At 40.0% G+C, this 26,217-nt stretch overlaps 2 protein-coding genes across 4 annotated transcripts in view; both read left to right on the forward strand.

The window, feature by feature from the left end:
• Positions 1–1,005: 1,005 nt before the first annotated feature.
• Positions 1,006–12,998, forward strand: kiaa0232 (KIAA0232 ortholog). The gene is made up of 8 exons (XM_085267436.1): positions 1,006–1,364; positions 3,155–3,721; positions 3,967–4,107; positions 7,456–7,525; positions 7,623–7,707; positions 7,836–11,187; positions 11,322–11,430; positions 11,858–12,998. Exons 2-8 carry the CDS (start codon positions 3,485–3,487, stop codon positions 11,872–11,874), a joined length of 4,011 nt encoding a protein of 1,336 aa, XP_085123562.1. The 5' UTR covers positions 1,006–1,364; positions 3,155–3,484; the 3' UTR covers positions 11,875–12,998.
• Positions 12,999–15,274: 2,276 nt separating this feature from the next.
• Positions 15,275–26,217, forward strand: part of tbc1d14 (TBC1 domain family, member 14) — a 51,136-nt gene continuing 40,193 nt past the window's right edge. Inside the window, exons 1-2 of one of the 3 annotated variants that reach the window (XM_085267439.1) lie at positions 15,275–15,354; positions 22,156–22,918. In XM_085267439.1, the coding sequence (XP_085123565.1) occupies positions 22,158–22,918 (761 nt within the window). In that variant the 5' untranslated portion in view covers positions 15,275–15,354; positions 22,156–22,157. Of the gene's footprint in view, positions 15,355–17,116; positions 17,697–22,155; positions 22,919–26,217 lie in introns of those variants that run through there. The other 2 variants (XM_085267438.1, XM_085267437.1) reach the window with 2 other exon arrangements.

The raw sequence follows: 26,217 nt of genomic DNA on the forward strand, positions 1-26,217 counted from the left end.
AAAGCACAAAAAACCCATCAAAGATGAAAAAAATACAGCATGAAAACTACAGACAGTAGCTGTTTTTAACACTCAGTTTTACTTTATTACTTCATATGTTATAATTTCTCCACAGTTGGCTGATGGATTAATAACAACACATAGAAAAATATGTGGGACTGGCTGCATCACATATTTTTGACACCGCCGCCATTTCTCAACAAATGCTCTCTGCACGTAGATGGGCGATCCATAACTGCCAGTGGACACACACTACTGCCACTGAACCATAATTTTTCCTATTTGCAGTAATCTGGAGATGCTGGTTGTTCTTGTTACAAAATCCTAAATATTAAATCTTTTTCTTGTTGAATGGCAGAGCTATAAATAGTAATAGTGGTAAAAGTGACACTCAAAAGCTGCACTCAAACCAGTGATGGTAGACAGTATGAGATAAAGCTCCAGCTGTCTCATATTGATAAGAGCAAAAGGTCAAAACTGTCTGACATATGTACTTGTTTTTGTGAATCATACAGATAAATATGCTGAGCGTGGTCATCACCTGCATCAGTTCTGCATCAGTTTAGACTTAACCTGCTTTATTAAAAACATATTATGAAAAAGTGTCAAATTAAGAGTACACTACTTCATTATTGGCATTCAAATGACAACGAGACAGCATGTCACAGTGAACAATGTTATTTAATTGTACCAAAATGTGTACATGAAATTTGTTGAATAATATCTACAATTTCTTAGAACTCAGACAAGAAGGCATCATTATTGAATGAAATTTGCATTTAACTTGTATCATCCGTTTTACTATAGGACACAGTGATTTTCTCTCTTCTTGTTTCAACTCAAGTTTGTATTCCCACGCAGTGAATGTTGGCATTTCCTTTGTTAAAACAGCAATTTTTAGTGGGGGGACGCCGGAACTGAAACTACCCTTCAGGGGGCGTGGGGGACACCCCGTCAGACCCGCCTTTGACAGTACTAGATGGCCTTCTGATGCAATACCCCAGCGGAGGGTTCAAACCATACGAGCAGGATCAGCAGCGGTTTGCGTTGTTGCTTGGATACGAACGCAAAGGGCGGTGCATTTGGGATCCGTTTCTAAATGAAACTGCCATTACTCAGCGGACATTTTGGCTCTGCGCATTCTGTCTCGACACAGTATGACCTTCTCTGATGTTTGAGCCCGAATGACGCCAGTTTCCTTGACGCTGTTGAAGACGCACCAAACGTGAAAACAGCGCCATTTCTGTCGGCGTCCATGATAGCTATGCGACTGGAACAGATTCCAGAGCTCGAGCTCGGAACAGCAGCGGGAGAGAAATAGCCGCTCCCCTCTCGCTGCTTCTCTTAACTTCAGCCAACGGCAGGTACGTAAACCAGCGACTCACATGGAAGTTTTCTTTTCGCATTGAAATATCCTAGTTCCTACTCTGTATTTCATGCTTAAGCAGCTTACTGCTTTGCCTATATACGACGATATGACGCACAATTTTGAAGGGAAACGTCTGAAAGTCCTCTGTAGGCTACCGGGCAGGCGCTCCTCCTCCCCCTCGGTCACAACAACAAGCGTAGCTAACCTTATGTAATGGTTGTTTCGGTTTTAATAAAAACGCATCTCCGTTTTGTTTTGACTCTGTGCTTGCTATTTTCATGTGCCGTGTTACAGAAAGTTGCTCAAATGTTAGCGTGTTGATATATTTAATAGAGAACTGTCAGGTCTCTGTCACCGTATAGAAACAAGCTCCGTTTACCTGCTCACCACTTCAGTAGCGTTAGTCTTCAGATTTAAAAAAAAGAAGAAACGAACCAAATCAAACAAACACTTCGTTATAATTATGTATGCTAGGTAGTAGTCGCATTAATATTAAAATCCGTCTTATGACCAAAAATGAGAAGCCGTCGGCAGCTAACTTGGCTAACGGCTTATTAGCTAAAGGTCGGTGGTCAAGCTAACCTTGCTGTTTGACTGCAAAATGACTCTTATAGCATAAGTCTGCGCAACGTTAGCTGACGCCACAGCTGTTGGCTAATGCCAGACTAAATGGTATATTGGCATGGTGATGACATTTCTGACTAATACTAAATATTCTTCTAGATTTCCCTGTAGTTGCTTTGCCGCACTCGGTAGCTCAACGGCGTGACGTTAAGTCAGTTAATATTTGCGCTAAGTCACAATAAACCCGCTAAAGCGGCACGCATTTGTTTCTCATGTGGGATAATTTGAGTACTGTTGGATAAAGTTGGTCTGGTGTCGTGCAGTGAAAAGCTAACTGCCGGCCGGAGATGGTGTGCATTTAAGAAACAGCTGGGTTGGAGATACTGGTCAGCCATATTTAGTAGTTTTCGAGCTAGCTAACCTTTCAGCTGCTGTCCATCTGCACTTCTATAAACATTCTTATACATAAAGGTGTCGGCCGCTGGAATCACGTGATGACAAGCTCTAATGCTTCATATCTCGACCTTTTTATGTCGTAACTTATAATATACCACCGCTGAATGACGAGCACTGGAGCCAATCAAATCGCCGCAGCCTCCATTTGCTCTTCACGTCGGTGTCCTAATCCACCGCTGCTATACGAGCCTTCCCCTGCTCACTGCCCGCAGTTACACTCAGCTGTTGGATTTGTCGCTAATACAGAACTTATTGGCGATATTAGTCATGAAACAATGCGGATGTTTTGTGATCGTGATACACAAAAGTAGTCAAACAGGAAGGATTTCTTCATGCCCTGCACTACAAACATGTTTCACTTTGTCTGTCACTTAAATGGCATGCAGACCTGAATAGCATGAGCATTTGAGAATTATGTGAAGGGTCACAGTCGGCTATATTTTGAGGAAATGCAACATTGCTTAAAACAAACCTTTTTATTCTGCTGAAAGAGATTGGGCATACTTGTTAAGATTTTATAGAAACAAAAAAAAATTTAAAGATTTGATTATCTGACACACATGCTACAATTGAACCTATTATAACATTAAATGCTCCTTTGTTTCCTCCATAAAATGCATCTTATATTCAGCTGAAAGGAGCAAACTTGTGTCTTCATGTATTTTTTTTAATTTTTTTAAAAAAAAAGGTCCTGATTCACGCTGCTATGCTCTCTTGCATTCTACATTGAAAATATATGTGAGAAACTTGTTTACTCTGTTTCAGGTTGTGCCGGTGAAGTAAGACGTAGCCACAAAATGGACCCCTCTGACTAAAATGCAAACACGTCTTGTGTTTTGCTCAGAAGCTGAAATCTATCAGCAGCATTAAGCCATGCCTGATGAGTAACATCCCCCCTTTTTGCTCAAAGCAATAAAAAAAAAACAAAAACAAAAAAACATTCTACATGTCTCCCCATGTAGTTTGTACTGCTGGAGTGACAGCCTCCTCTTTCAGATAGGTTAATCGCCTCTGCACCTTTCTCCACCAACCACCCAACAATAAATACCTGTCATAATGTTGCTCTACCCAAGAATGGCCAATACCTGAGGTCCCATGCGTCCAGTGAGCACCGATTCAGACGGTCCTGCTCCTCCTGAGAACCTCTCTTGCCCCTACCCTCTTGTGGGCCCCCTGCCTGCCTCAAAGATGTCTCTGCTTCATTCGCTGGGTCCAGTGCAAAGCTGGCTAGGCCAGGAGCTTGAGAAGTGCGGGATTGATGCCATGATTTACACCCGCTATGTTCTCAGTCTTCTCCTGCATGACAGTTATGATTATGACCTACAAGACCAGGTGAGAATTCAGAAATCTAAATAAATTTTCTTTTACCCTAAAGCAATTATTTTCATTGCTGGTGTAGGAATAAAAATGTCTCATCAGGGGAATAAGTCAGTTTGCCAGGAGAGGTTCACAGTGTGGATTTTCTTTCAACTGGCAATTGTACCACTGATTCAAAAGAGGAATCTTTTGAGTTTTGCTCTTTGCCTTTACATTTTAAAATGCTTTGTGATTGACTTTTCTTGGTTTGTGTGCGAAAGGAAAATGACATCTTCTTGGGATGGGAGAAGGGAACGGGGAAGAAATGGGGCAAGAGCAAGAAGAAGGGAGGGACCGATCTGAGTCTTGAGGAAATGAAGAAGCAAGCCGCTGTGCAATGTCTCCGCTCTGCATCTGATGAAGTAAGCTTTCTTCTACTTGGCTCTTGTAATTCTGCGGTTGTTCAGCTGTTCATTATGACACAACTTAGGCTTTATTTTTAATGATTTTATTTTCTGTGGTTTAAAGTGATGAACTCAAATCACTGTTGCTTTGGAACCTGATAAACCTGTCGGTGACTGTCACTGACTCCATTTTTTTTGGGAAACTTGTGAATGAAAAGCAGTCTGAATACAAGAGACATGGTGGTGCTAATTATGTAAGGAATCTGTTACTGTAGTATTCTTGTCATTTGTTAAGGTGCAGTCATGCAGCTCCTGATTGATTGAATCGCAGTGGATAGACTGTGAATAAAGCTATGTCAGTATGTGAAGCCAAAGCAGTGTAAAATGGAGATCTGTATTGAAAATGCATAGTCACCTTTTTTGCTGGATGGTCACACCTTCTATTAGTCTGCACTAGAAGGGGTATATTACTGTCAGGAGTTAAGTTTCTATTGAACATAAAATAGTGCTATTCTGACTTCTAAATGACCTTCAAAATCAACATAATTTGTGTAAGGGGTTAAGGTATTACACAAGTATAAATTAGATTGCATTTCTATTTTTATGAAGGGGAAAAACAGCAGAAAAAAAATTGCTGGCATTTTCATGTATGGTCAGCTGTAGTAAGGGGTGTGTGCTTCAGCTGAGAATGACACAGTGTAAATAGCTGGAAGGAGAAAGGGGGAAGGATCTGCAAGGCAAGAGGGAGGAGTGTGGAGCTCCTCCCTGGGGACTGGACTCTGCACTCTATTTTTTAACTAGTACACAGTGCACGGAATTGCAGCAGAGTCTGTGGGTTGTCAGCTGACCAGCATTAGCACAATGATGCAAGAGGAAACACAGGGAGGAGAAAACTTTGGTTTCCTTTTAATGAAGTGGTATGGGAAGAAATTTTGTTGTCTGGGAGAATGAACAACAAATATGTGAAACTGTTGAGAAATGGTTGTTTTTATTTGTTTCACGCTCATTGCTCTGACTCCTTGGTTTAAGCTGGCATTTTAAACAAGTTGTTGTTTTTGTTACAGTTACTGTTTTTCACATTCTGTTCAACTGTTGAAGGAAGCAGTGTATTGTAACAGTATATGTAGCAACTGCACATTGTTAAAAACGCGTAAGTCAATTATTTATCGTTAGTGGAGGGTTTTTTTTGGGTTTTTTTCCCATCATTTTGAAAGCATTTCTGTACCAAAGCTAAATATAGAACAATTGTTTCTGAGCATGCCTGAGCTTTTGTAATTCAGTTGGCTCAAGTTATGTCCATCTTGTGTTTTTCATTCTTTCATTTGGGTAAGAGTAGTAGTGTTAGGAACACTGCAGTCTTATCTAAGGCAGGATTGTGCTTTTTTTGTTTGTTTGTTTTCTCCCATTTTTTGTCACACTTGCATGTTGCATTAAAAATGTTGCCTCTGGTACCCTTGACAGCAAGAACTGCAGTCATTGCTGTGGACAGCTTTTGGCCCACTCTTTGCTTTAATTCAGGCAAATTAGATGGCAATGGTTTTCACCAAGGAACTTTTCAATGGGTGCCATTTTTTTTCCCACTGTCTATTTTTTATTGTCGTGAATGCCGACCATGACTCAGGCAAGTAAGGCCTGCAGTGGGTCTTAGTGTAATTTTTCTAGGCTAGCCACTTTTGGGAAGGTTATGCCTTGTTCCATGTAAGAGAGGACTCTAGAGCCTCAAAATTACATCATAATATTCCAAGAAAATGTGTCAAATATTCCAAAAATATTTTGAAATGCGTGGGAAAAATTACTGATCAACATTTTATTGATGCTTGCAGGCAGCAGGATTTATAAGTAAATGAAGAGCATTTCCCATCCTTTTTTTTTCTAGTAACTTATTATCATTTTCTCATTTTTACCTCTTGGCCTTAAAGGCTAATGGGATATCCTTGTCACCCAACCTGGTGGGTAGATGGGAGATTGGTGTGGACACCCAAAAAATCTGAGATTTTCAGTGACCTCAACCTCGGTCAAGTTTTCTGAAAACCAAATGAATGTGATAACTTGAATGAGACACATAGGATTTTGAAATTGATACCGTAGGTGTCAAATTTTTTTTTTTTAGGATCAATTCAAATCCCAGTGACATTGACCTCAAGGTTAAGGTAATAAGTCAAGTTTTCTAAAAACTTTGTGAATGCGATAACTTGAGAATGTTGGGGATGTTGGATTTTCAATCTACTAAAAATCTGGGATTTTGAATCTCAGTGACCTCTGACTTTGAGGTCAAGGTCATGTTTTCTGAAAATCTTGTGAACTCAATAACAGCAAACCTAGATGTGTGTGCTAGCAGGCTGAGGGGTAGCACTGGCAGTTGCCAGTATTTTTATTTTTTTCTGTAAGTTTTAAGTAGAAGTATTAAAATAACTGCTTAACATTTTTGTTTAGCAATAACGAAAGGAAATCAACCTTGTCAGATGTTTCAACCACCCCTATGTTGCTACCATGCAGCTGCATTAGTAATTTCCATTCAGCATTTGCTCTTCCTGTCCTACAAATTTGAACTAGCGGGTGCTTCAACCACACTTGGTCAAATCATTTGTTTATATTTGGGTCATGCATTTCCAGCTGCTAGCATCCTCTTTCGTAGCCTGGTTGTACAACATGTTTTTATATCACGCAGTGAAATGACTTTGTGTGTCCATCTTCAGTCTTCAGCAGGAGCAATTTTTATATATATATATATATATATATATATATATATATATATTTCCCATTCATAGCTGTAGTATCCTGGACAGCATGCATCCAGACAGCTGTGTTTACTCTGTTTGTGGATAATGTCTCTCACCGTGGTTTGCTGGAGTCCCAAAGCCTTGTGACATGATGTAGAGTGTGTTGAGATGTTTTGGTCTACTTTGCCTTGTCAGATGGGTTCTATTTAAGTGATTTCTCAATTTAACAGGAACAGCACTAATTAGGATTCATTTGGCTACGGAACTTGGCTTTCTAAAATATTGTGGTTAATCACAGTTGATTCATAGTTTAACAAACGGGAGCAATTACTATTTTAAAAGGAGGACCGGCAGGGTTGGATGGCATTTTTTTCTTCCATCTGAATGAAATAATTAAAAAGCTATAATTTTTGCATTAATTCTGGTTACTTTATTTAATATTAAAATCTTCTTGTTTTGAACCATGTATGACAAATATTTTTTTTATAAAACAGTTTATATTGTTACTAAACAAGCAAGAAAACTGCAATATCTTGATAAATTTCATTGTTGAGATTTGCTGTCCAAAATTGGGTCGTTGTGGGAATTATTAAGTACAGTATAAAAATACGCATCTCTAATCTTTTTGTCTTTTTCATCTGTGCAGAACTCTGGAATTGAAAGCCTTGTTGAAGAGCTTTGCTCTAAACTGAAGGAGATCCAAAACAAACAGAAAGGTTTGATATCCTGTGTTATCAAATCTATAATCATTTCATTTAAAAACATTAAGTGATTGTTCTAATGTGATGTTTTGGTGTTTAATGTTTTGTGCAGAGGAAAAACAGATTAGAAGGAAATCTGATGGCTCTCAGTCTCCAGAACGTGTTGAGTCCCCCTCTTCAAAGGACCAGGTGGAAATGTAAGCTATATAATGTGGGCATTTTCATCCAAAGTGTGTGTTTTACTAAAAAATAAAGGTGACCTTTTGCAGTTGTATTTGAATTAAATTGCATGTAACTCCCATTTCCTCATCTCTTATATCTGCAGGTATTATGAAGCCTTTCCTCCTTTGTCAGAGAAATCTGTTTGTCTCCAGGAGATTATGACAGTGTGGAACAAGGCTAAGGCCTGTACGTATTCAAGCTCCTCATCCTCTGCAGCCCCACAAACTAGCACAGACACCTCTTCCCCCAAAGATTGCAACAGTGAAGGCGAGGCTGCAAAGGAGCGAAACCTAGAGGCGTGTGGTACCATCACTACTGTAACCAGCGAGAGAGGCCAGCAACGACGAGGCAAGAAGGAGAAAGAAAACAGATATCACAGTGGTGCAACAGCAGAGGAGAAACCTACTGTCCACTCTAAGAGACAGATGAGACACAGATCTGAGGGCAAATACCGACCAAGATCTTGGTCTTCTGGCTCTAGTGAGGCAGGCTCAAGCTCAAGTGGGAACCAGGGTGACTCAAAGTCATCAAGAAGCAAGGCAGTTAGAATAAGGCACAAGTCCAGGGAGGCTGCAAAGAACAGGAGAACACGCAACAGTGGGCAAGTGAAGCTGCAGGTGAAGGTTCTTGATAAAGAAGAGCGAAGAAACACTGGAGGGAGCAGTAGTGGCACCACCGGTGGCACTGCCAAGCAACCACAGCCTTACAAAAAGGGGAAGAGACCGCTGAAAGAGATTCGTAAAGATCCAGGCTGGGTGGAAGCAAAAGAGTCCGGAATTGAGGCCAGGAACAGAAAAGAATACATGGAGGAGCCACTTTGGTACACTGAGCCCATAACAGAGTATTTCATACCTTTCAGCAGCAGAGAAAGCAAGCTGGAAACAAAATATCGAAGCAAGGTAGATTCTCCTGGTGGCTTTTCCTTGTCAACCAACATGGAGAGGCTGCCGGAGAGAATCCAGGGAATCTACATCGCCAATGAGTACCAGAGAGCATACCTAGCAGCAGGCTCATTTGTGGATGGGCACTTTGTAGAAGGGCCTGGCGAAGCAGACGATGAAGCTGCTGAACTCACTGGGACCTCAAGCTGCCCTCAGCCAGAGGATAGTAGAGATTTAGATGACAAGCATCTGTCTGAATTCACTCACTTCTATGAAGTAGATATTTATCAATCCATATTGGATACTAGTGCCTCAGATTCAATACAAGAGAGTCGGATCTTAAGCATGATTCGACAGAAAAGCAAAGAGCAAAGAGACGTTGAGGCAGAATGTTGTTTAGTGTTAGATGGCCTTGAGCAGCAAGGGAAAAGTGCAATGCAGGAAGCTTCAGGATCTGTTGGATATTTAATGGAGGATCTTGAAAACATGGCGCAAGTTTGGGGATGTTATTCACCATCTACTTCAGAGGATATAGATGGAGAAAGCTTCATAGGAGACTCTCCCATCCGTCTCTCTCCTCTCCTCGATAGTGTTTCATTCACACTGAGCAAACTGTCAGGACATCTGGAGGAGTGCCCCGTTCCTGAAGCCACCAGTGAACAATCCTGCTTCTCTCTTTTCGAGCTGCAGTACGACAGTCCTACTTTTCCTTTTCCATGCGACTCACTCACCGTTGGTCACGAAAACAACACCGATTCTAGTAGCTGTCTCGACCTACATTCAAATAAACAGTCTCGTTTGCTAATATGGACCAAAAATAGTGCCTTTGACGAAACTGAACACTGTTCCAACCTATCAACGCGAACGTGCAGTCCGTGGTCTCATTCGGAGGAGACTCGTTCTGATAATGAGCAAGGAAACGTTCCAGCAGAAGATGTTGCTCAAATTGGCAGTGAAGAGATTAACTGTATAATACCTCCTCTGACTAGTACATATCTCGAGGATGAAATCTTGGATTTTTTGCAAGAAGACTCTGGCCGTAAGTGTGAGGAGGTCAGTGTTAGCACAGCATCCAATCAGACCTTCACCAAAAAATCTAAATTGGAGTCCATTTGTGGTATAGCTTTGGAAGAGGACGAGAGTAAACAGTATAGCACCGGCATGTTTTCGGACAACACAAACCAACAGAGTGATAACTACACCTCAGGGATAATAAAAGACATTTGGACTGCAATTGGAAACAGCAAATCTGTAACGTCACGTCAAAGAGCAGAAAAATCCAGTGAGGGCCTCTTCTCAGAGGAGTCAGGTGGTTACTGCTGCAGCTGTCTGGAGGTGCATGCGAAAGGAGCTCCAATTCAGGGACCTCAGAAAAAAGCAGTGCAGCGGTCAGAATACCACCTGTGGGAAGGCAAGAAAGAAGAGCAGGACTTGGCCAAAAACAAACTCTCCAAGTTAGATGGTGCTGGGGATTACATGACTCCGTCCAAGCCCTGGGACTTGAACTCTGACAAGGAAAGCACGTCGTTCATCCTAGGAGGGGTATATGGAGAGTTGAAGACACTAAGCGGTGATAAGAATTGGGCTGTTGTGCCACCAAGTAATGCCCAAGATAACTTGCTGCAGTGCGCTGCTGTAGCTGCATCTGCTTCAGGCTCAGATATGCTCACCATCACTGGCACTGATGTGTTCATGAACACAAGCAGCTGCTTTGCACCTGGGCACAGGCCCCTGTGGAGGCCACTGGTGTCCTTTGGGCAGAGTGACCAGGCCATTAGAGGAGGTGGCGATGGATTGAATAAGGGATTTTCTTTCATCTTCCATGAAGATTTGCTTGGATCTTATGGAGGCCTGCATAGTGAGGATCAAGGTTTAGAATACCCATTTGCATCCTTCAACTTGAACAGTCCCTTCTCTCAAGTCCTTCATGTTGAGTGTTCCTTTGAGCCTGAGGATATGGCGTCATTCAGTCCAGGGTTCAAGCCAAAATCTATTCTTTGCTCAGACTCTGAGAATGAAGCTTTTCACCCTCGAATATATGGCATCAATCGGACACAGTACAGGGCCATTCGTATTTCCCCCAGGACCCATTTCCGACCAATATCTGCCTCTGAGTTGTCCCCTGGTGGAGCGAGTGATTCTGAGGCTGAGTCTGACAAAGAGGAGACAAGTTTTCCCATCCTAGCACCAGTTGACGTCTTCGATGATCCTCAGGCAGACCTGAAACCTTTGGAGGAGGACGCAGAGTGCGAGGGCCCTTATTATGGAAAGTCAGAACTGGAATCTGGTAAATTCTTACCCAGATTAAAGAAGTCTGGCATGGAGAAGAGTGCTCAGACCTCTCTGGATTCACAGGAGGGCTCCAGTACCCTCCTGCCAATCGCTGAGCAAGAGATTTGCTTAGACTGCAAAACAGCAGCAGCTGTTACCAGTGCAGGTGGACAGACGGACACTTCAGTCACCAAGATTCAAAAAGACGAATCTTCAGGAGAAAAGCGGTTCTGCTCGTGTTCACCAACTGGTCACATTCCCAAGTATGGGATTGCTTACGACTTTATTGGAGATGTGGCAGAGGTAAGTCTTTATTCAAATGATTTCTGATTGTCAATTTCTACACGGTGTTTTGTCATTTGCTGTGAAATCAATCTGTTGGATGAATACGGATTTAAAAACAAACAAACAACTAACTGTGTATTTGTTTTATTTAGTTCTCTCTGTTAAATACAGGTGAACAGGAAGGAACTGGGAACCAGCAAGATGAGTGCTGGTGGCAGAACACAACTTGTTCCCCCCTCTTCCCTGGATCTCAGTGCACAGGTAAAACTTGGAAAACATTAGATCCTTATCTTATTCATGCCATTATTGTGTAGAACACATGAAACAACTTTTTACCTCTCAGCTGTAAAAGTCTGATGGGGTATAGTCATCACCCCGTTGGTTGGGTGGGTTGCGTGGGCTGCTAAGTTTGTGTATAATTGAGAATGAGGCCACGTGGACAAGTTTGAATCTCAATGAACTTGACTTTGAGACCAGTTTTTTGAAGATCTTGTACAGGGGATTTTATTTTTGGGAGATTATTGGAATTAAGTTTTTCTCTCAGCATATAATTGTCTGCTTTACCGAAACTGTAGTTGTTTCTTTTACAATTTTGCTACTCTGGTATCTAGAGACATTCTGCTTGTAGCATTAGTCTAGTCTAGTTCTAGTTAAGAATCTGACCATTTTTCTTTCTGTCCTTCTCCAGGGAGCAGCAACATTTGAATATTCTACCTGTTGCAGAGAGGAAACCTTTCTTCCTCTCCTTTTGTGACTGGACCTCTCTACCAGCAATGATTCAGGGTCATCTCAGAGCTGGAAAACCTAATTTAGGCTCATTTTTTTTCTGAGACGCCCCTCCAAATCCCACAATGCATAAACCCTGTTGGTTTTCATTTTCTAACTTTAAAAAAGGAGAAAAAAAAAAAGGAGAAAAAAAACCTTGTGTAATCAACAATCGGATCAACAAAAATAGGAAAATTAAAAAAAATATGTTCTGTGTTTGAGTGATGCCATGTGCGGATGTGCATTTTTAAGCATTTAGGCATTTTTTTTTTTTTTTTGAATTTGTTTGGGTTGATTCTTTTGTACACTGGTCCCTTTTCAAGTCTCACAGTTATCAGGAGGGACAATCTTTTGTTCTATTGTTGTCCATTTTGTTACCACCATTTTTGCTTTTTGAATTAGGTCTCTGGTAGTTGGTGGTCTTTGAATGGTTGTTCGGTATGTTTGTCCAGCCTCACTCCTCCTTTGTAGTTGTGTGAAAACGACTGCTATCGCATCCTCTACTTACAAGATTGTGTTCAGAAAGACGATACAACATTTTTTTTTTTTTCTTTGAATGACACCATAAGACTTTTAAGAGTTCAGTTTAAAAGTTTAGTTTGTTTGGATGACTTTCTGAATGTGAAGTAGAGAATGTGTGCAGCTTCATTCTGAATCTCTGTTCCCCATGTGAGTTTTTTTTTTTTTTTTTTTTTTTTGGAATGGTGATAGTCTTTTTAGAATCCAGCAGTAGATATAGTGTGGTTTGTGAGTCGCAAAAATATTAAACAAATGAATAAAAATAAGGAAATCAAATGAGTTTTTTGTTTGGCAAAAAATACTAATAATCTACTTGAAAATGCAATGCTGTAAAAGACACTGGGGGGCAACGTTTGATTTGGGGTAATAACCCATCATGATAAGACATGACTACAGTCTTTGTTTTCTTTTAATGTTTTGTTTTTCTCTCCAGAGACCTGCATTGCAATTGAATGAGATATGTTGTTGTTGTTGGTTTTTTTTTTTTTTTTTTTTGTGTTTGTTTATTTGTTTATTTGGGGTGGGAGGTTGTGTGAGAGAGCGTGTGTGGTTTTTTTTTTTTTTGGGGGGGGGGGGGGTCTCTCTGTTTCTTTTGTAATTTTAATGGTACACACTATTGGTGCTATAAATACGTTCAAAATATTTTGAAGTTGCAGTTTTATTATATGACTCTTGATTTAAAGATGACAAAAATTTTATTTGTTGTCCCTCAGATAACCTATAAGAAAATTAATAGAAAACTTGCCCTTCCTAGTTAATTTGGCTGGATTTTTATTTTAATGAAACCTATCTGTTGTCTTACTCTCCTGTAACAGCAGAAGGAGAAATACTTGCAGGTAGCATGTCTTCATTTTCTATCCATCCTCGGAAAGGCCAAAACTGGTTCTCCCTGCTGCAGCTAAACAGATTGATAGCAGTGTAAGTGGTGGGGCAAATGTTCAATCTAAAAAAAGGCGTAACTACACTAAGGTACAAATGCTTTTTGTTCTCCATATGGGTTTTGTTTTTATTTTATTTTTATCTTTTGGTGTTCACTATATCATGTTGAAATGAAATATTAAGTAATGTCAGTGTGTGTGTGTGTGTGTGTGTGTGTGTTGACATAGAACTTGTGAAACTACTGGTTCAGAATGAGTGGTTGTTGATTTTTTTTTTTTTTTTTTTTTTTTTTAAATATGTGTATGGTGAGCTTCACCTTCATTAATTTGGCCTAGCTTGAACTAAAACCCTGATCCAATTGGCTACCAATTTGTCGTGGCACATGTGCCTCCCTGTGTGACCTTTTGCTTTTGAAACCCCAAAATATTTGCAGATAAGCATGTTTCCTAAAAGGTGTTTTTCTGTCTGATCTTTTATTGTCTTCTCGTTTGAGGATAGTAGCAGTGTGTATATATTCTTTTTATTTTCATATTTAATTATTATTTTTTTTGTTGTTGTCATATCATACCCCAAACTGAAGCACAGATTACCAAAATCATCCCTCTGTCATGGGTACATGTCAGCAGTGTACACAGTAATGCACTGTCGCAGGTAAAGGTGTTTTTATTTTGGGCATGGCTTTGACATGGCTCTGTAGAAAATTAAGATTTGAAGGTCCAAAGTTTTAGTCCAATGCCGCTTGATTTTAAAAAAGGGCCCCCCAAGTAGCTGAATGGAAGGTACTTAACTTCAGGGTCTTGTCACCTTTCTTTGAGACACTCAGGAATTTTTTAATATAAGCATACTGCATAGTCTACACTCAGACCTGTGGCAGTGCATTGATGCATCAATGTAAAACATTTTCTTCAAATGTTGAACAAATTATTGACAGGAGTTCTTTCCAAACAGCAGAGGTGACTGTCATTAATTTAGAGCTGTAGTTTTAGGAAGGGGGAAAAAAGAACTAAGCCATTGTAAATTGCATAAGCAATGTGGAAGGGAGTCCCACGAGCCCCAAGTCCTATGCAATACCTTGGCGCATGGAAACATTGAAGAGAATATGGAGAAATGTCCTTTAGTTACTTTTGCATGTGGATCGCTTTTGAGTGAGGAACACATGGGACAGAAAAAACAAACTTATGGAATGTCTCTAAAAATACAGCATGCAAACATCACACTCCATCTTTTTTAGTTGGATTATTATGGGTAAAAAAAATAAACTTACGAGTGAGGTTAAAGTGATTGAAAGAATGCTATGACTGTGTGTGTGTGTGAAACTGTCAGTGAATGTGTGCAAGAAATCACAAAAAACACTTACTTGGGAGTTCTGTATTTAACTCTTCCATTTTGATAGGCTGTGTTTGAAACAAAACGTGACGAGTAAACGCATTCAGAGAGGGTTTATGTGTTCGGAGAGACTTCTTACAAGCAAACTTTCAACTGCGCTGTGTTCTGAACAGCATATCCAGCACAGAAAACCCAAGTTTTCCTCGTCTGTTCATTCCCAAGTAGATGATGCTCCTTTGCCCTCCCTCTTCTCTATGTTCCTGAACCCTATGTATCCTGCGTAGCTGTGTTCTTATTTCATGTTCACCCTGAGTAAATTATTTTTGTTTCATTGTGGATTTTCTTAACACATAATAAAGGATTAAACCAAAATGCAGTCTGTAGGTTCCTGTGTCTTTGCATTATCTAGAGCAGGTGTGGGCAATTCCAGGCCTCGAGGGCCGGTGTCCTGCAGGTTTTGAATCTCACCTTGGGTCAACACACCTGAATTAAAACGATTCGTTCGTTACCAGGCCTCTGGAGAACTTCAGGACATGTTGAGGAGCTAATTTAGCCACTTAAATCAGCTGTGTTGGATCAAGGAGCTGTGTTGGACTCGAGGCCTGGAGTTGCCCACCCCTGATCTAGAGTGTTGAAAGGAAATAGGAGCAGCGTTACATTTTAGCTCGTCAGCCTCACGGTGACACTAGAGAGCAGGTGAGGCACTGCCAACTGCTTAAGTATTTATAGCACATGTCAGACTGCAGCTTTTATTCTTGCGGACAATGTTTTTAAGATCCTGTATACTTTTGTGTACCAAAGGTGGTTTTCCAACACATTATTAGCTGGTTTTTGAAAGGCTAATATAACAGCAACAGCCTTAAATAATTTATCCATTGCACTGAAGAATTGTGACTAAATATTTAACATTATGAGATTATCCACACATACACATTAAGATTTTATATTTCTAATGTAACAGAATAAAATGAATGTGATGTTTGTGGTTGTCAAACAAACCCAATGTGTGTTAATAAGATGACCAAACGAGATAAATGATTATCCCATGTGTGAGTGTTGCTTCTGTCAGACTTGATCTGTGCCTTCTCGTTAAAATGGTGGAGGCTAGCGACATGGTGGGAGGGGTTACACCACAACAATGCAGAAAACAGGTTGATATTCCTGAGCATAGCATTTAAGTGTAGCTTTTTATAATATTGATGTCTACAATCAAAATAAAAGCTTTCATTAATAATAGTAGCAGTAATAATTAAAGTTCACTATATTACTTTATTATGATTATGCATTTGCTAACAATTTACTATGTACAGAAAACATGCTGGCATATTAGATGCCGAACCACTTCATGTGGCGGATGAGTAGCTCCTCCCGGGTGGCTGAACTCACCTTATCTCTAAGTGAAAGGCCAGCCACCTACACTTTAGATTAATTTTGGAAATTGCACTTAATAAAACTGCAATCCAAAAGTACGGACACACTTAATATTTTAACCTTGATATTTTTTGAGTTTGGATGAATAATTGCTGCTTTGCACAAAACTTTTATTAGTAATTAGAAAATCTGTTGTAAACTTATAAAACAAAAAGACGAGTAGGACTTCCAGATATTCAACAGTGTCATATTACTTCATATTAATTCTAGCTATCCCTTATTTAGACCTATAAATATGTAACGGGAATTGGGAATAGCTTGAGAATTAATGTTTATAAGAAAATATACACTTAAGTAGTTGATGATATGTTACAATACAATCCAGAATTCACAACCATGTTTTACAGGTCTTTTGTCAAGTTGTGCGGATGCTACAGAAGAGTTGGGATATGAAAATGTCATGGTGTAACCAAAGACTGGGTTTTCTATCAGCAGAAAAAAATATTTTATTAAGAAAATATTATTTTGCTACTAAAATATTTATTTAAAACAGAGGTTTGTTGTCACTACAGGATTTGTACAATTAAAAATACTACCATCAACTTTTTATTTATATGGCCTATAAAGGAATGCCACCCAAAATGGTGTAGACATATAGGAGATAACTCTGTACATTATTTTGTGTCATAACAATTATACATTTTCCCAGAGCTGCTTCTGTAGAATTCCACTTTATTTATACAGAGTATATCTTCTTAAAAGTTTCAGGCCTATAGCACTTCTAATGACAGTTTTCACAATTTGATAAGCAGGTGCTCAGTTATTATAGCAATTTGTGAAATTTCAGTTTACGATGCTATTGAATATACTTCTGTTGATATTGGCTCAATATGGTTTTAATATGAACATACATTTAATAAAATGTGTTTGTAACATTAACCCGACTTTAAAAATGTTATTTAATTGTTTATTTTGGGAGGACTACTCTTCTACGTCATACAACCGTCTATATTGTAGAAGTAACATACGGTCAGTGATATAAATAATAAGCCCGCAGGTTGCGAAGTCGATTAATAATGCCTTCAGGTCCAGACAGGTGAACCATCGACAGGGAGCACTCTTTACTCGATTAGACCGCACTCTCCGTACAAGTTTGTTTTAAAATGGCGGCAGAAGCATCGACACAGGTATGAAATCTTAACGATTCCGGAGAAACTTGAGAAATGCGCTTGCTTCTATGATTCACAAAAGAGCGGAGAAGCACTTCCTGTCCTGCTGTGATGCCGGGAAGGCTAAACCAACATGTCTCTCTCATTTTAAAAAGTGTTGGTTCCATTTGAGGAAGCGCTCGTGAAATTAGTGAGTTGGCGTCAGCGGCAAGTGCACTTGGCGAGCAAGTGCGGTTCAACACGGCGTTTGTGTGTTCACTGGCCGCATTCCGACTGAATTCCGGGGAATTTATTCGACAACAAATGAGCTGACTTCAGTGCTGTTCGTTTGGCCGAAGCTTTGCTGAGGAGGCTGGGAGTTGATGGTGGTGCAGCACTAGTCACAGCATCATCATGGACCACTCCGGCCAGCGCCTACCTGTCACCCACCTGTAGCTTTAACCGGCAGCATGGCCAACACGGCCCACGACACACAGGACCGGAGGGAGAACCACTGTGGTACGTCACTGTCGAGCACGGTCTCAGTTCTGTGTATTTATCGCGGTTAGACAACATGACATGTTCACCGTGACCCTGACACTGAGTGTGCTGCCCTCCCTGGTGACGTATGTCACACCAAACTGCATTAGAAAAACTTTTAAAAATCAAAACTATGTAATATCGCGAATTTACACAGATGTTTAACTATGACCAGTTGAATAATTCGTGTTTTATAGATACGGGCATGAATTCGGCATAGATTAATTATACATTAAACAGCACTTGCACTTTTTATTTCGTCACATATCTCAAATATCAAGCGTCACTGAGTGAGTTTGCAAATTGCTATGGCTAGTCTTCAGTTCTGCACATCATTTCAGAATAAATAAAACTTGAACTTTCATTCAATTTTGTAGAAAGTGATATTGGCATGGAATAAATATTTGTAACCACTCCCGAAAACTGGAATCCTCCATATACCTGACACAGATATTTGGAATTGGGTTATGCCATAACACGTGATGTGCTTTTAAACAAATGCAGGTAAACTGAAAACTGGCTCCATTGCTTGTGAAAGTGTTGGCCCACTTTTCACAATTTCTGCTGTTAGTCAGGGATATAGTGGCGTAATATTGCATTTCCTTATGGTGTCCATAGAGTCATCATATCATGACTTGAAGAACCAGATTTGTGTGTGTGTGTGTGTGTGTGTGTCTGTGTGTGTATTCAAATAGGCGGCTAAGTTGGGCAGACAATGAAGGCAATCTTGTTGTTTCTGTTTCATTACTTTTACAAGAACAAAAAAAACTCTGGTGCGGCCGCATGCTTCACAGCTTTTACATTTCAGTGCTTAGCTGTTAAGACCTTTTAATATTTTCAGAATACATAGCAGTATTAATAATAATGACCGTAGGGTCATCATCATTAATTTTGACATTTGTTGGTGACCTCTCCTCTACTTGTATTTTGATTTCTACAGTGGCACAACCTGTTGCTGTGTTTTGGGACAAAGTCTGCCTGGCTCACATGACTACCTGCAGGTCAGGGTTTAGAGCTTGGGTAAAAATCTGGCTTCGTGTGTCAGTGCGTTGGAGAGCACTCAACTCTTTTAGGGTTTTGACTTTGAAAGGGTATTTATTTTTACTGATTAGGGCGTGGTTGGTTTAATCGTAACCTGTTTACTGTCTTAACATGCCTGTCGTTTATTTCTGTGTGATTAAATTTAGGAAGTCGGGCCACTGTGAGTTATGTAGTAGGAACACTAAACCCACCATGTGTGCTCTGAAGTTTATGAGAGTTTCCCTTGTTGCCAGAGTGCAGGAGATAACACCCCCCCTCCCCGCATCAGAATTGGTTTAATGAAAGGATTCCTGAAATTCTCTCCTGTCACTGCTAATGCAGCTTAGAGCTTAGACACACTAGCTTCTAAGCTGGGGTTGGAGCATGATGGAGCCCAGCAGAAAACATGTTCACATTACACTGCAGACTCCAGTTACAGTCGGGTTACTTTAGGATTAGTTTTCACCTAGTTAGGCTCACATGCTCGTGTATCCAATGTCAATTAGAGGAAACCTTTAATCCTGTTGTATTAAAGCTACCAATATCAATGGGATGTACAGTCAAAAATAACTTTTCTGCAGTTTTTCTGCCTAGCCCATTAATTCTAATAAAGCTGTGGTTATTTGATTGAGCAGGTGTTTATTGAAAGGTTGGATGCCCGTATTAAACATAGACAAAGTGCAAGTATACGCGTGTACAAGTAAGTCCTGTGGGCCAAAAGCTCAGACTGATCTAGACACTTCTGGGTTGTTCTTTTTCTTCTTACTCTTGGGCCTTGATGATGTCATTGAGAGGCGATATCATAGATGTGGTTATTTGAGCTGAAGGTTCTGTAAGCACAGAAGCTTCACTCACATACTGTTCAAACTTTGTTTGTGAAGGAGAGAAGTGGGATCATTTTGGCTAAAGCCCACGAATAACAACACTGAGCTGTCAAATGACCCCTATATAGCCTCTTTAAACAAAATGCAAATTAAAACATTTCAGTTATGGTGCAGTCATACTAGGGAAAACTTTGGTGTGGGACCACGACATAACCAAAGGTATTCCAACTGTGTGCAGTGAACTTGAGATTTATTTTCCTAGTTGCTTTGAAGACAGTGCAGTCAGTTGCTGTTATTAAATGGATTTTATTGCATCAAGGCGCCAATAAAATGAAAATATGATGATGAGTTTCCTATCAGTTTGCCATTGAATGGGTTTAAATTGGCATTTGTGTGCAATGCGTTTGATAAGATGGTGATTAGCTGTGACAAATCTTTGGAAACCAAAAATCTGTTGGTGTCTGTATATAAGGAAAAATGTGCATGAACTTGTATTCAGAGCGCAACCAGAACCTCAACAAGCTGAAAGAGAAATTAAGAAATTCCTCCACGAATAGGTTCTAGGTTCTTTATTATTTGTCACATGCATAGGTATGTAGATGCTGCAGGACGGTGATTTAACTGCAGAAAGTTAAAGCCATGTTCCACACAAGCTGTTTGGAGAAAGGCCGCTTCCCACCTTTGCAATCACATTTGGATCTCTGACCTCTTCAAGGTCAAATAAGGTCAAACTTTCATAAACTGTCTTATCTTTAACTGTTTAAAATTTTACTGCCTTCTGTTCATATTGGCAACATTTGAAACTGGTATATGGGGATACTAAATGTCACATTATAGTTTGCATCCAAATGCCATGTCACATTTCACCTCTGATCTCACTTTTATAATGCACTGCTTTTCTATCAATTTGACTCCATATTACATTATTCTTAGTGCTGTCAATAGAGTAAAAAAATAACTAATTAATTGCACAATTTTCTGTAATTATTCGCGATTAATTGCAATTACTTGATCAACAGCCTGGTTGCAATTACATTTTTTCAACTTTATATTTAAGCTTGTAACTGACATTTATGCAATATAATGAAGTAAATGGAGAGTAAACACAAAGAATGTATGCTTAAACTGGTTCTCACCAGTGAAATACAACTTTTTAAAAAACCTACATACTAATAGGAATGTCTTTATCCTGTTTTCCTTATCTCACCCCTTGAGCCTGGTTCTGCTCGAAGTTTCTTCCTGTTAAAAGGGAGTTTTCCTTCCCACTGTCGCCAAAGTGCTTGCTCATAGGGGGTCATATGATTGTTTGTTTGTTTGTTTTCTGTATTTGTTATTGTACGATCTACTGTGCAAGTACCTAGAGGTTATTTGGTGCTATATAAATAAAATTGAATTGAATTGAAAATTAATAGGTAATGTTTAATCCGATTCATCACAGGGTTACTCTGGATTAATTTTGATTAATCACAATTAAATACCATTTATTTTTATTCTATATTAATCACATTTAATTTTGCACGAGCAAACAGATTCAAGAAAAAAGGGAAAATATGCGTACTTAACATGTTTATTTATCTTGAACATTCATCTCCAAAAAGTTGATTCTGTTCATCTGGACGTAGCGTTTTGTGGGAGAAACGTTTCGTCACTCATCCAAGTGACTTCTTCAGTCTCAGCTGACTGCAGGTTTCCCCAATCTTATAAACAGTACATTTGCATAATGACTGAAACCAGCCCACTGAAGGACGTAGCGTTTTCTCCCACAAAACGCTACGTCCAGATGAATAGAATCTGGATGAACAGAATTTGGAGATTTATTTTCCTGGATGATTGAGAATGCATCAAGACCTTGAACATTCATGTTAACAAAAAACTCTGTAAACATTTATCCGCTCTCTCTCTGTCACTTTTGGGGAGGCTTCAAGTCCTTGAAACGAGGAACCAAAGCTATGTAAAGCGCATGTTCCCAAAGATATTAATAGGTCTGCAGTTTGTTGCAATCTGCCAATGCTCTGTGAGTGGTTTGTTGCAAGCTTGGTGACGCGTTAGTCCTAGCAGCATCCACGACTAATGTATGTTTCACGTCGATGTGATATTTTAAGATGGAAGTGCTTCGGTGAAAAGAGAATTCATTCTTTCACAATGTGCATAATACTATGTCGGTTGACTGTTCTGTCTTTTTTTTTTTTTTTTTTTTTTTTTTTTAATATTCAAACGTACTCAAACGTGCGTTTATCATCTTCTATATTGAGTTGTTTGGTTCAGCTGCCCGTCACTACCAGATCAACTGCACATTTGCACATGTGTGAAGGTAACTCTACTTGGACAAACTGCCCAAAATGCGTTGACAGAAACATTTCGGGAATTTTGAATCATTCTGCACTCCAGATGCATTAATAGCGTTAAAAATCTTAATCGTGTTGACCGAGTTTGCACTCTCTGTGCTTCTTTATTTCAACAATGTAACAATGGAATTGTCACTTTTTTTTTTAACGTACTTTTTATGAAAGACTACAGCAAATTGTCTCAAACTAGTTATCAGGAGGTGAATAAATATATTTATGTTGTTAAACTGAAATTTCTGTTTCCTACAGTTATGCCTGGAGGAACCATAGTGGAGAATGGCTCTGTGGTCAAAGACACGACGGCCTCTCACCTAAATGATCACATCAGCAATCACTGCCATGAGGCCAGAGCGGCCACACACAGCAACGCCGTCCTGCCCATCTACAAGCCATCCTGCTCGCCCACTACTGTCTGTTATAGCAGCCCACAGAAAAGTTACCCAGACCTGGAGCCAGACAACCACAGCCTGACTTCCCAGGACTCTGGTATCCCCACTCTGGAGATCAATCCTCCGGAGCCCTTCCTTCACAGTCACCAAAGGCAAAGCGACGGAGGCCTTATGCTGGAATCAAGTCACGACACCCCCGCCACATTACCTCTGGACAATGGTCCCTCTGATGGCACCACTGTACGAAAATCCTCCACCTTTCCCCGCAGTGGCTATGACAACATCCGCCTCTTTAGCCCCACCCTCAGATTATCCTCCACCATGGGAGCTGGTGTTGGGGGCGGAGCATTAAACCGTAGTGATGACATCTCTGTGTGCAGCGTGTCAAGCATGAGCACAGAACTGTCGGTCTCCAACGAAGACATCCTGGATTTCACAGTTACATCTGACTCCAGTGCGATTGTCACTTTGGAGACAGCCGACAGCAGCACTAACCACTTTTCAGAAGTGGTGTTGTCGTCTTCAGCGGGAACCTCCAGAGACTTATGGGCGGCAGAAGTCATGCAGAAAGAAGAGGATGGGAGGCAGAGAAAATTGGGACCACTAGCAAGTTTATTTGCAAGGTAAGTCCATGGTTCTGTACTTTGTATTTGTAACACCCCACCACACCCCCACAGACTATCTGTTCTTGTTTAATTATGAACAATTATCATATAAGAAATAAAAAAACCTGTAAAGTCAGTACCTACATTTTGGAATATTCAATTAACAATCATTTGAAACAAATGATTTAAAATAATAATACAACTGAGAAAGTTTTTAGACTCACGTTATTATCTATTTGTCTTATATATGAAATATTTTTGAGCTGTGTTTTTATTGGATGCATTTTTATTTTTTCAAAGCCTACAGTAGCTGTTTTTTGCATATAGATAATATATTTTGATGATACCTAACCTGTATAATCCACTGTCAACCTTGACCAAATCTAGGTCAATTGAATTCATGTGAGGTAATCTCAGGGTAAACATCTAAAGTTAATTACTCATTCAGGCATGTATTTATTTCATTACCATATTTATTAATGTAAATTAACAACAAACAAGAACAAATGTGATTCCATAGTTTTAAGGGTGCGGGGAATTCAACTTGTTTAAACATCAAAACAAAAACTAAGCCTAGACATAAGTCACTTTTCAAAAATCGGCAGCAGTGGTACACATCCCCACATTTTCTGTCTCTGTACCAAGATGGTGCCTGTAGCACCAAAGGACTCTGTCTCGCCCTAGCATCACCTGTCCCTCTCATCATCAAGTCATCATATTCTGTGCTATGATTTATTTTTGTTTGTGGTCTTGCCACATGTGCCACAAACCTCATCTTAGCTGGTACATGACTCCGTTTGCAATCAGCCCTTATTGTCAACACGTAAGCCGTGACACATTTATATTGCAGCATTTTGCATCTCACTACGACAGGAAGGAGTTGTTCCTACCAATCATTTAGACGATCCCAATAACGGCTACTTTCCACTGTGTTCTTGTTAATGATAAAGTACAAATTTATTACTAAATTACTAAAATATCAATATTTTAATGTGAGAATCGATTCTAGAACATACATATCTGGTATCAGAGGAATTGTGTATATATCATAATAATAATGGATTGCATTTATATAGCGCTTTTCGGGGCCCTCCACTATTCCACTATTCATTCACTCTCACATTCACACACTGGTGGAGGCAGCTACAGCTGTAGCCACAGCTGCCTTGGGGCAGACTGACAGAAGCGAGGCTGCCACATCGCGCCATCGGCCCCTCTGGCCATCATCAGTAGGCAGTATGTGAAGTGTCTTGCCCAAGGACACAACAACCGAGACTGTCCGAGCCGGGCTCGAACCGGCAACCTTCTGGTTACAAGACGAACTGCCAACTCTTGAGCCACGATCGATATATGGTGTGATCCACACACCACTACTTGTAATTTAGAATCTTTTAGAGGAGTTGCAGGATTTAGGAGGGACATTTGTAGAGCTTTTCTTTGGATATTGGCTGCCTTTTGTTTTATGAAAAAGCAGCAGTTGTCCAAAGGAAAAACTTTAAAAGACCTCCAGACAGCCTGATGTCCAAGAACACTTAAAAAAAAAAAAAAAAAATCTAAAAAGCCTGTCTCTTTGGATGTAAACTACAAATTAAGGGCTGTAAACTTTCTTCAAGATCTTTGCACCATGCTGGAGTATAATGAAACGTGGGCAGAAATATTGATCTATCACAAATGTTATGAGGCCATAATAGGGCAGAAATAGAAGAAAAACAAAAAGCAGCATTGTAGCCAGCCTTACTGAGATAATACTAGATTGTCAACTTCCTCTTTGACTTGCAGAATTTGTATGCTTAAGATTGCTTCACAAACGTGCATTAAGCAAAATATCCCTCTGACCCATTCCACCACTCTTGGAAATTGCAGCTCACCCAGAACATAAAAGATCATGACCCTGACCTCTGCTTATCCAAATCATGGCCAAGCATGAGTCTGATAGCAGCTTTAAAGCACAGCAGCGACCTAGCTACCACTTACATGTTGTCTCTTGTGTTTAAGATACAGACTAGTATATGAACACCCCTGGTAAAGCCTGGTTTGCTTGTTATTCACACCTTTTGACACCAGCTCCCAGCACATCATGTTTCAATAGTACAAATGGACCAGTTAGACCAATTATTACTGATCCCATCCTTATAACATAAATCTAAAGTTCATTCATGTATGTGCTGAAGTTGTATTTGTTGGTAAAACAATAACAAAACCATGGTGAACAAAACAGATTTAATTTAAGCTCAGTGAGAATTTGCTGCTCTAATTTATGTTCACAGTAGTTTCTCAGCACTAAGCATTGCTCTTAGAGCCACACATGCAGAGTATGTCTAACAAGAAACTCCATATTCTACTGTAGGTGCAGTAAAAGCTTCACAAGTGCTAAAACGAACATAAAGAGAAAAGGGGCGAGAGCAGCTAACAAGGAAAGTGCTGTTTTTGGAGCTTCTGGCTCATGTTAACTCACTTGACTATAGTTTGCTGTTAATTACATGAATTACTGCAAACAGACTGTGAAATGCCTTCAAACGACTGACCCTTTGCCGTCAGCTTCCTCTGTGCTGTTTCATGTAGAAGTTATGAAGTTTCAGTGGTGGTTGCACGTTGCTGCTTTCAGATGGGGCCAGTGTCAAAAAGATGTGTTACATACAACTGGTCTGTTGACCACTGTTGTTTGTGCTGATGTTAGCGACTCCTGTTTGTACTCTTCATACTGTGTTTTTGGATCTTTGGGGTTTTCTTTTTTTCTTTCTTTAGGGGGGTGAGGGGGCCGTTTGCTTCAATATTCAACAAATGCACAGCGTGACCCAAATGTGCAGTTGGAATTTTTAGAGGCCTGCAGTGGAGCATATTTGTGCTGATTCAAAGCACTCTGTCCCCTTATATACGACTATCAGATATGTGCATCCCTACCCAGTATCTCAGATCCTGAGGAATTTTCTGTTTTCTGGCAGGGAACGTCCTTAACAGCATAACTTGTCCTGAGAGAGTGTGCACTGCTTCTCTGTTTGTGAAGACGATACTGTCATGACATTGCATCTAATGGGCTACTTCCCATTTCTGAATGTGTGCAGCTAAAGGTGTGGTGCTCCTTCCTCTTCCTCCTCCTTGTGCATGTTACAGATAGAGCACCTTAGGGGAACAGCAGTTTACTAAGACTATTTAAGATGAAGTTAGAGGGTTAAGTGCACAAAAAAGGCAGCAGGATGGTGACCGTAGTCCTCGTAGTAAGTAACTAAGTTAAAAAAACGCCAGCCAACAAGAACATATCAAACTACTTAATTGCCTGAAGAAAATGCTAATGAGGTTTTTGATGTCTCACTACAAGT

The sequence above is a fragment of the Mchenga conophoros genome, linkage group LG3 (assembly GCF_057382185.1).
Source record: "Mchenga conophoros isolate Kocher_MC1m ecotype Shallow Benthic linkage group LG3, M_conophoros_male_GT1.1, whole genome shotgun sequence".
Classification (NCBI taxonomy): Eukaryota; Metazoa; Chordata; class Actinopteri; order Cichliformes; family Cichlidae; genus Mchenga; species Mchenga conophoros.

What these genes read in the sequence shown, in the direction of transcription:
- kiaa0232 (XM_085267436.1), top strand. Translation starts at nt 3,485, where the DNA reads ATGCGTCCAGTGAGCACCGATTCAGACGGTCCTGCTCCTCCTGAGAAC. An exon ending in TCAAAGGACCAGGTGGAAAT is followed by an intron (nt 7,708 to 7,835) that starts GTAAGCTATATA and finishes TTATATCTGCAG; the next exon opens with GTATTATGAAGCCTTTCCTC. An exon ending in TTATTGGAGATGTGGCAGAG is followed by an intron (nt 11,188 to 11,321) that starts GTAAGTCTTTAT and finishes TGTTTTATTTAG; the next exon opens with TTCTCTCTGTTAAATACAGG.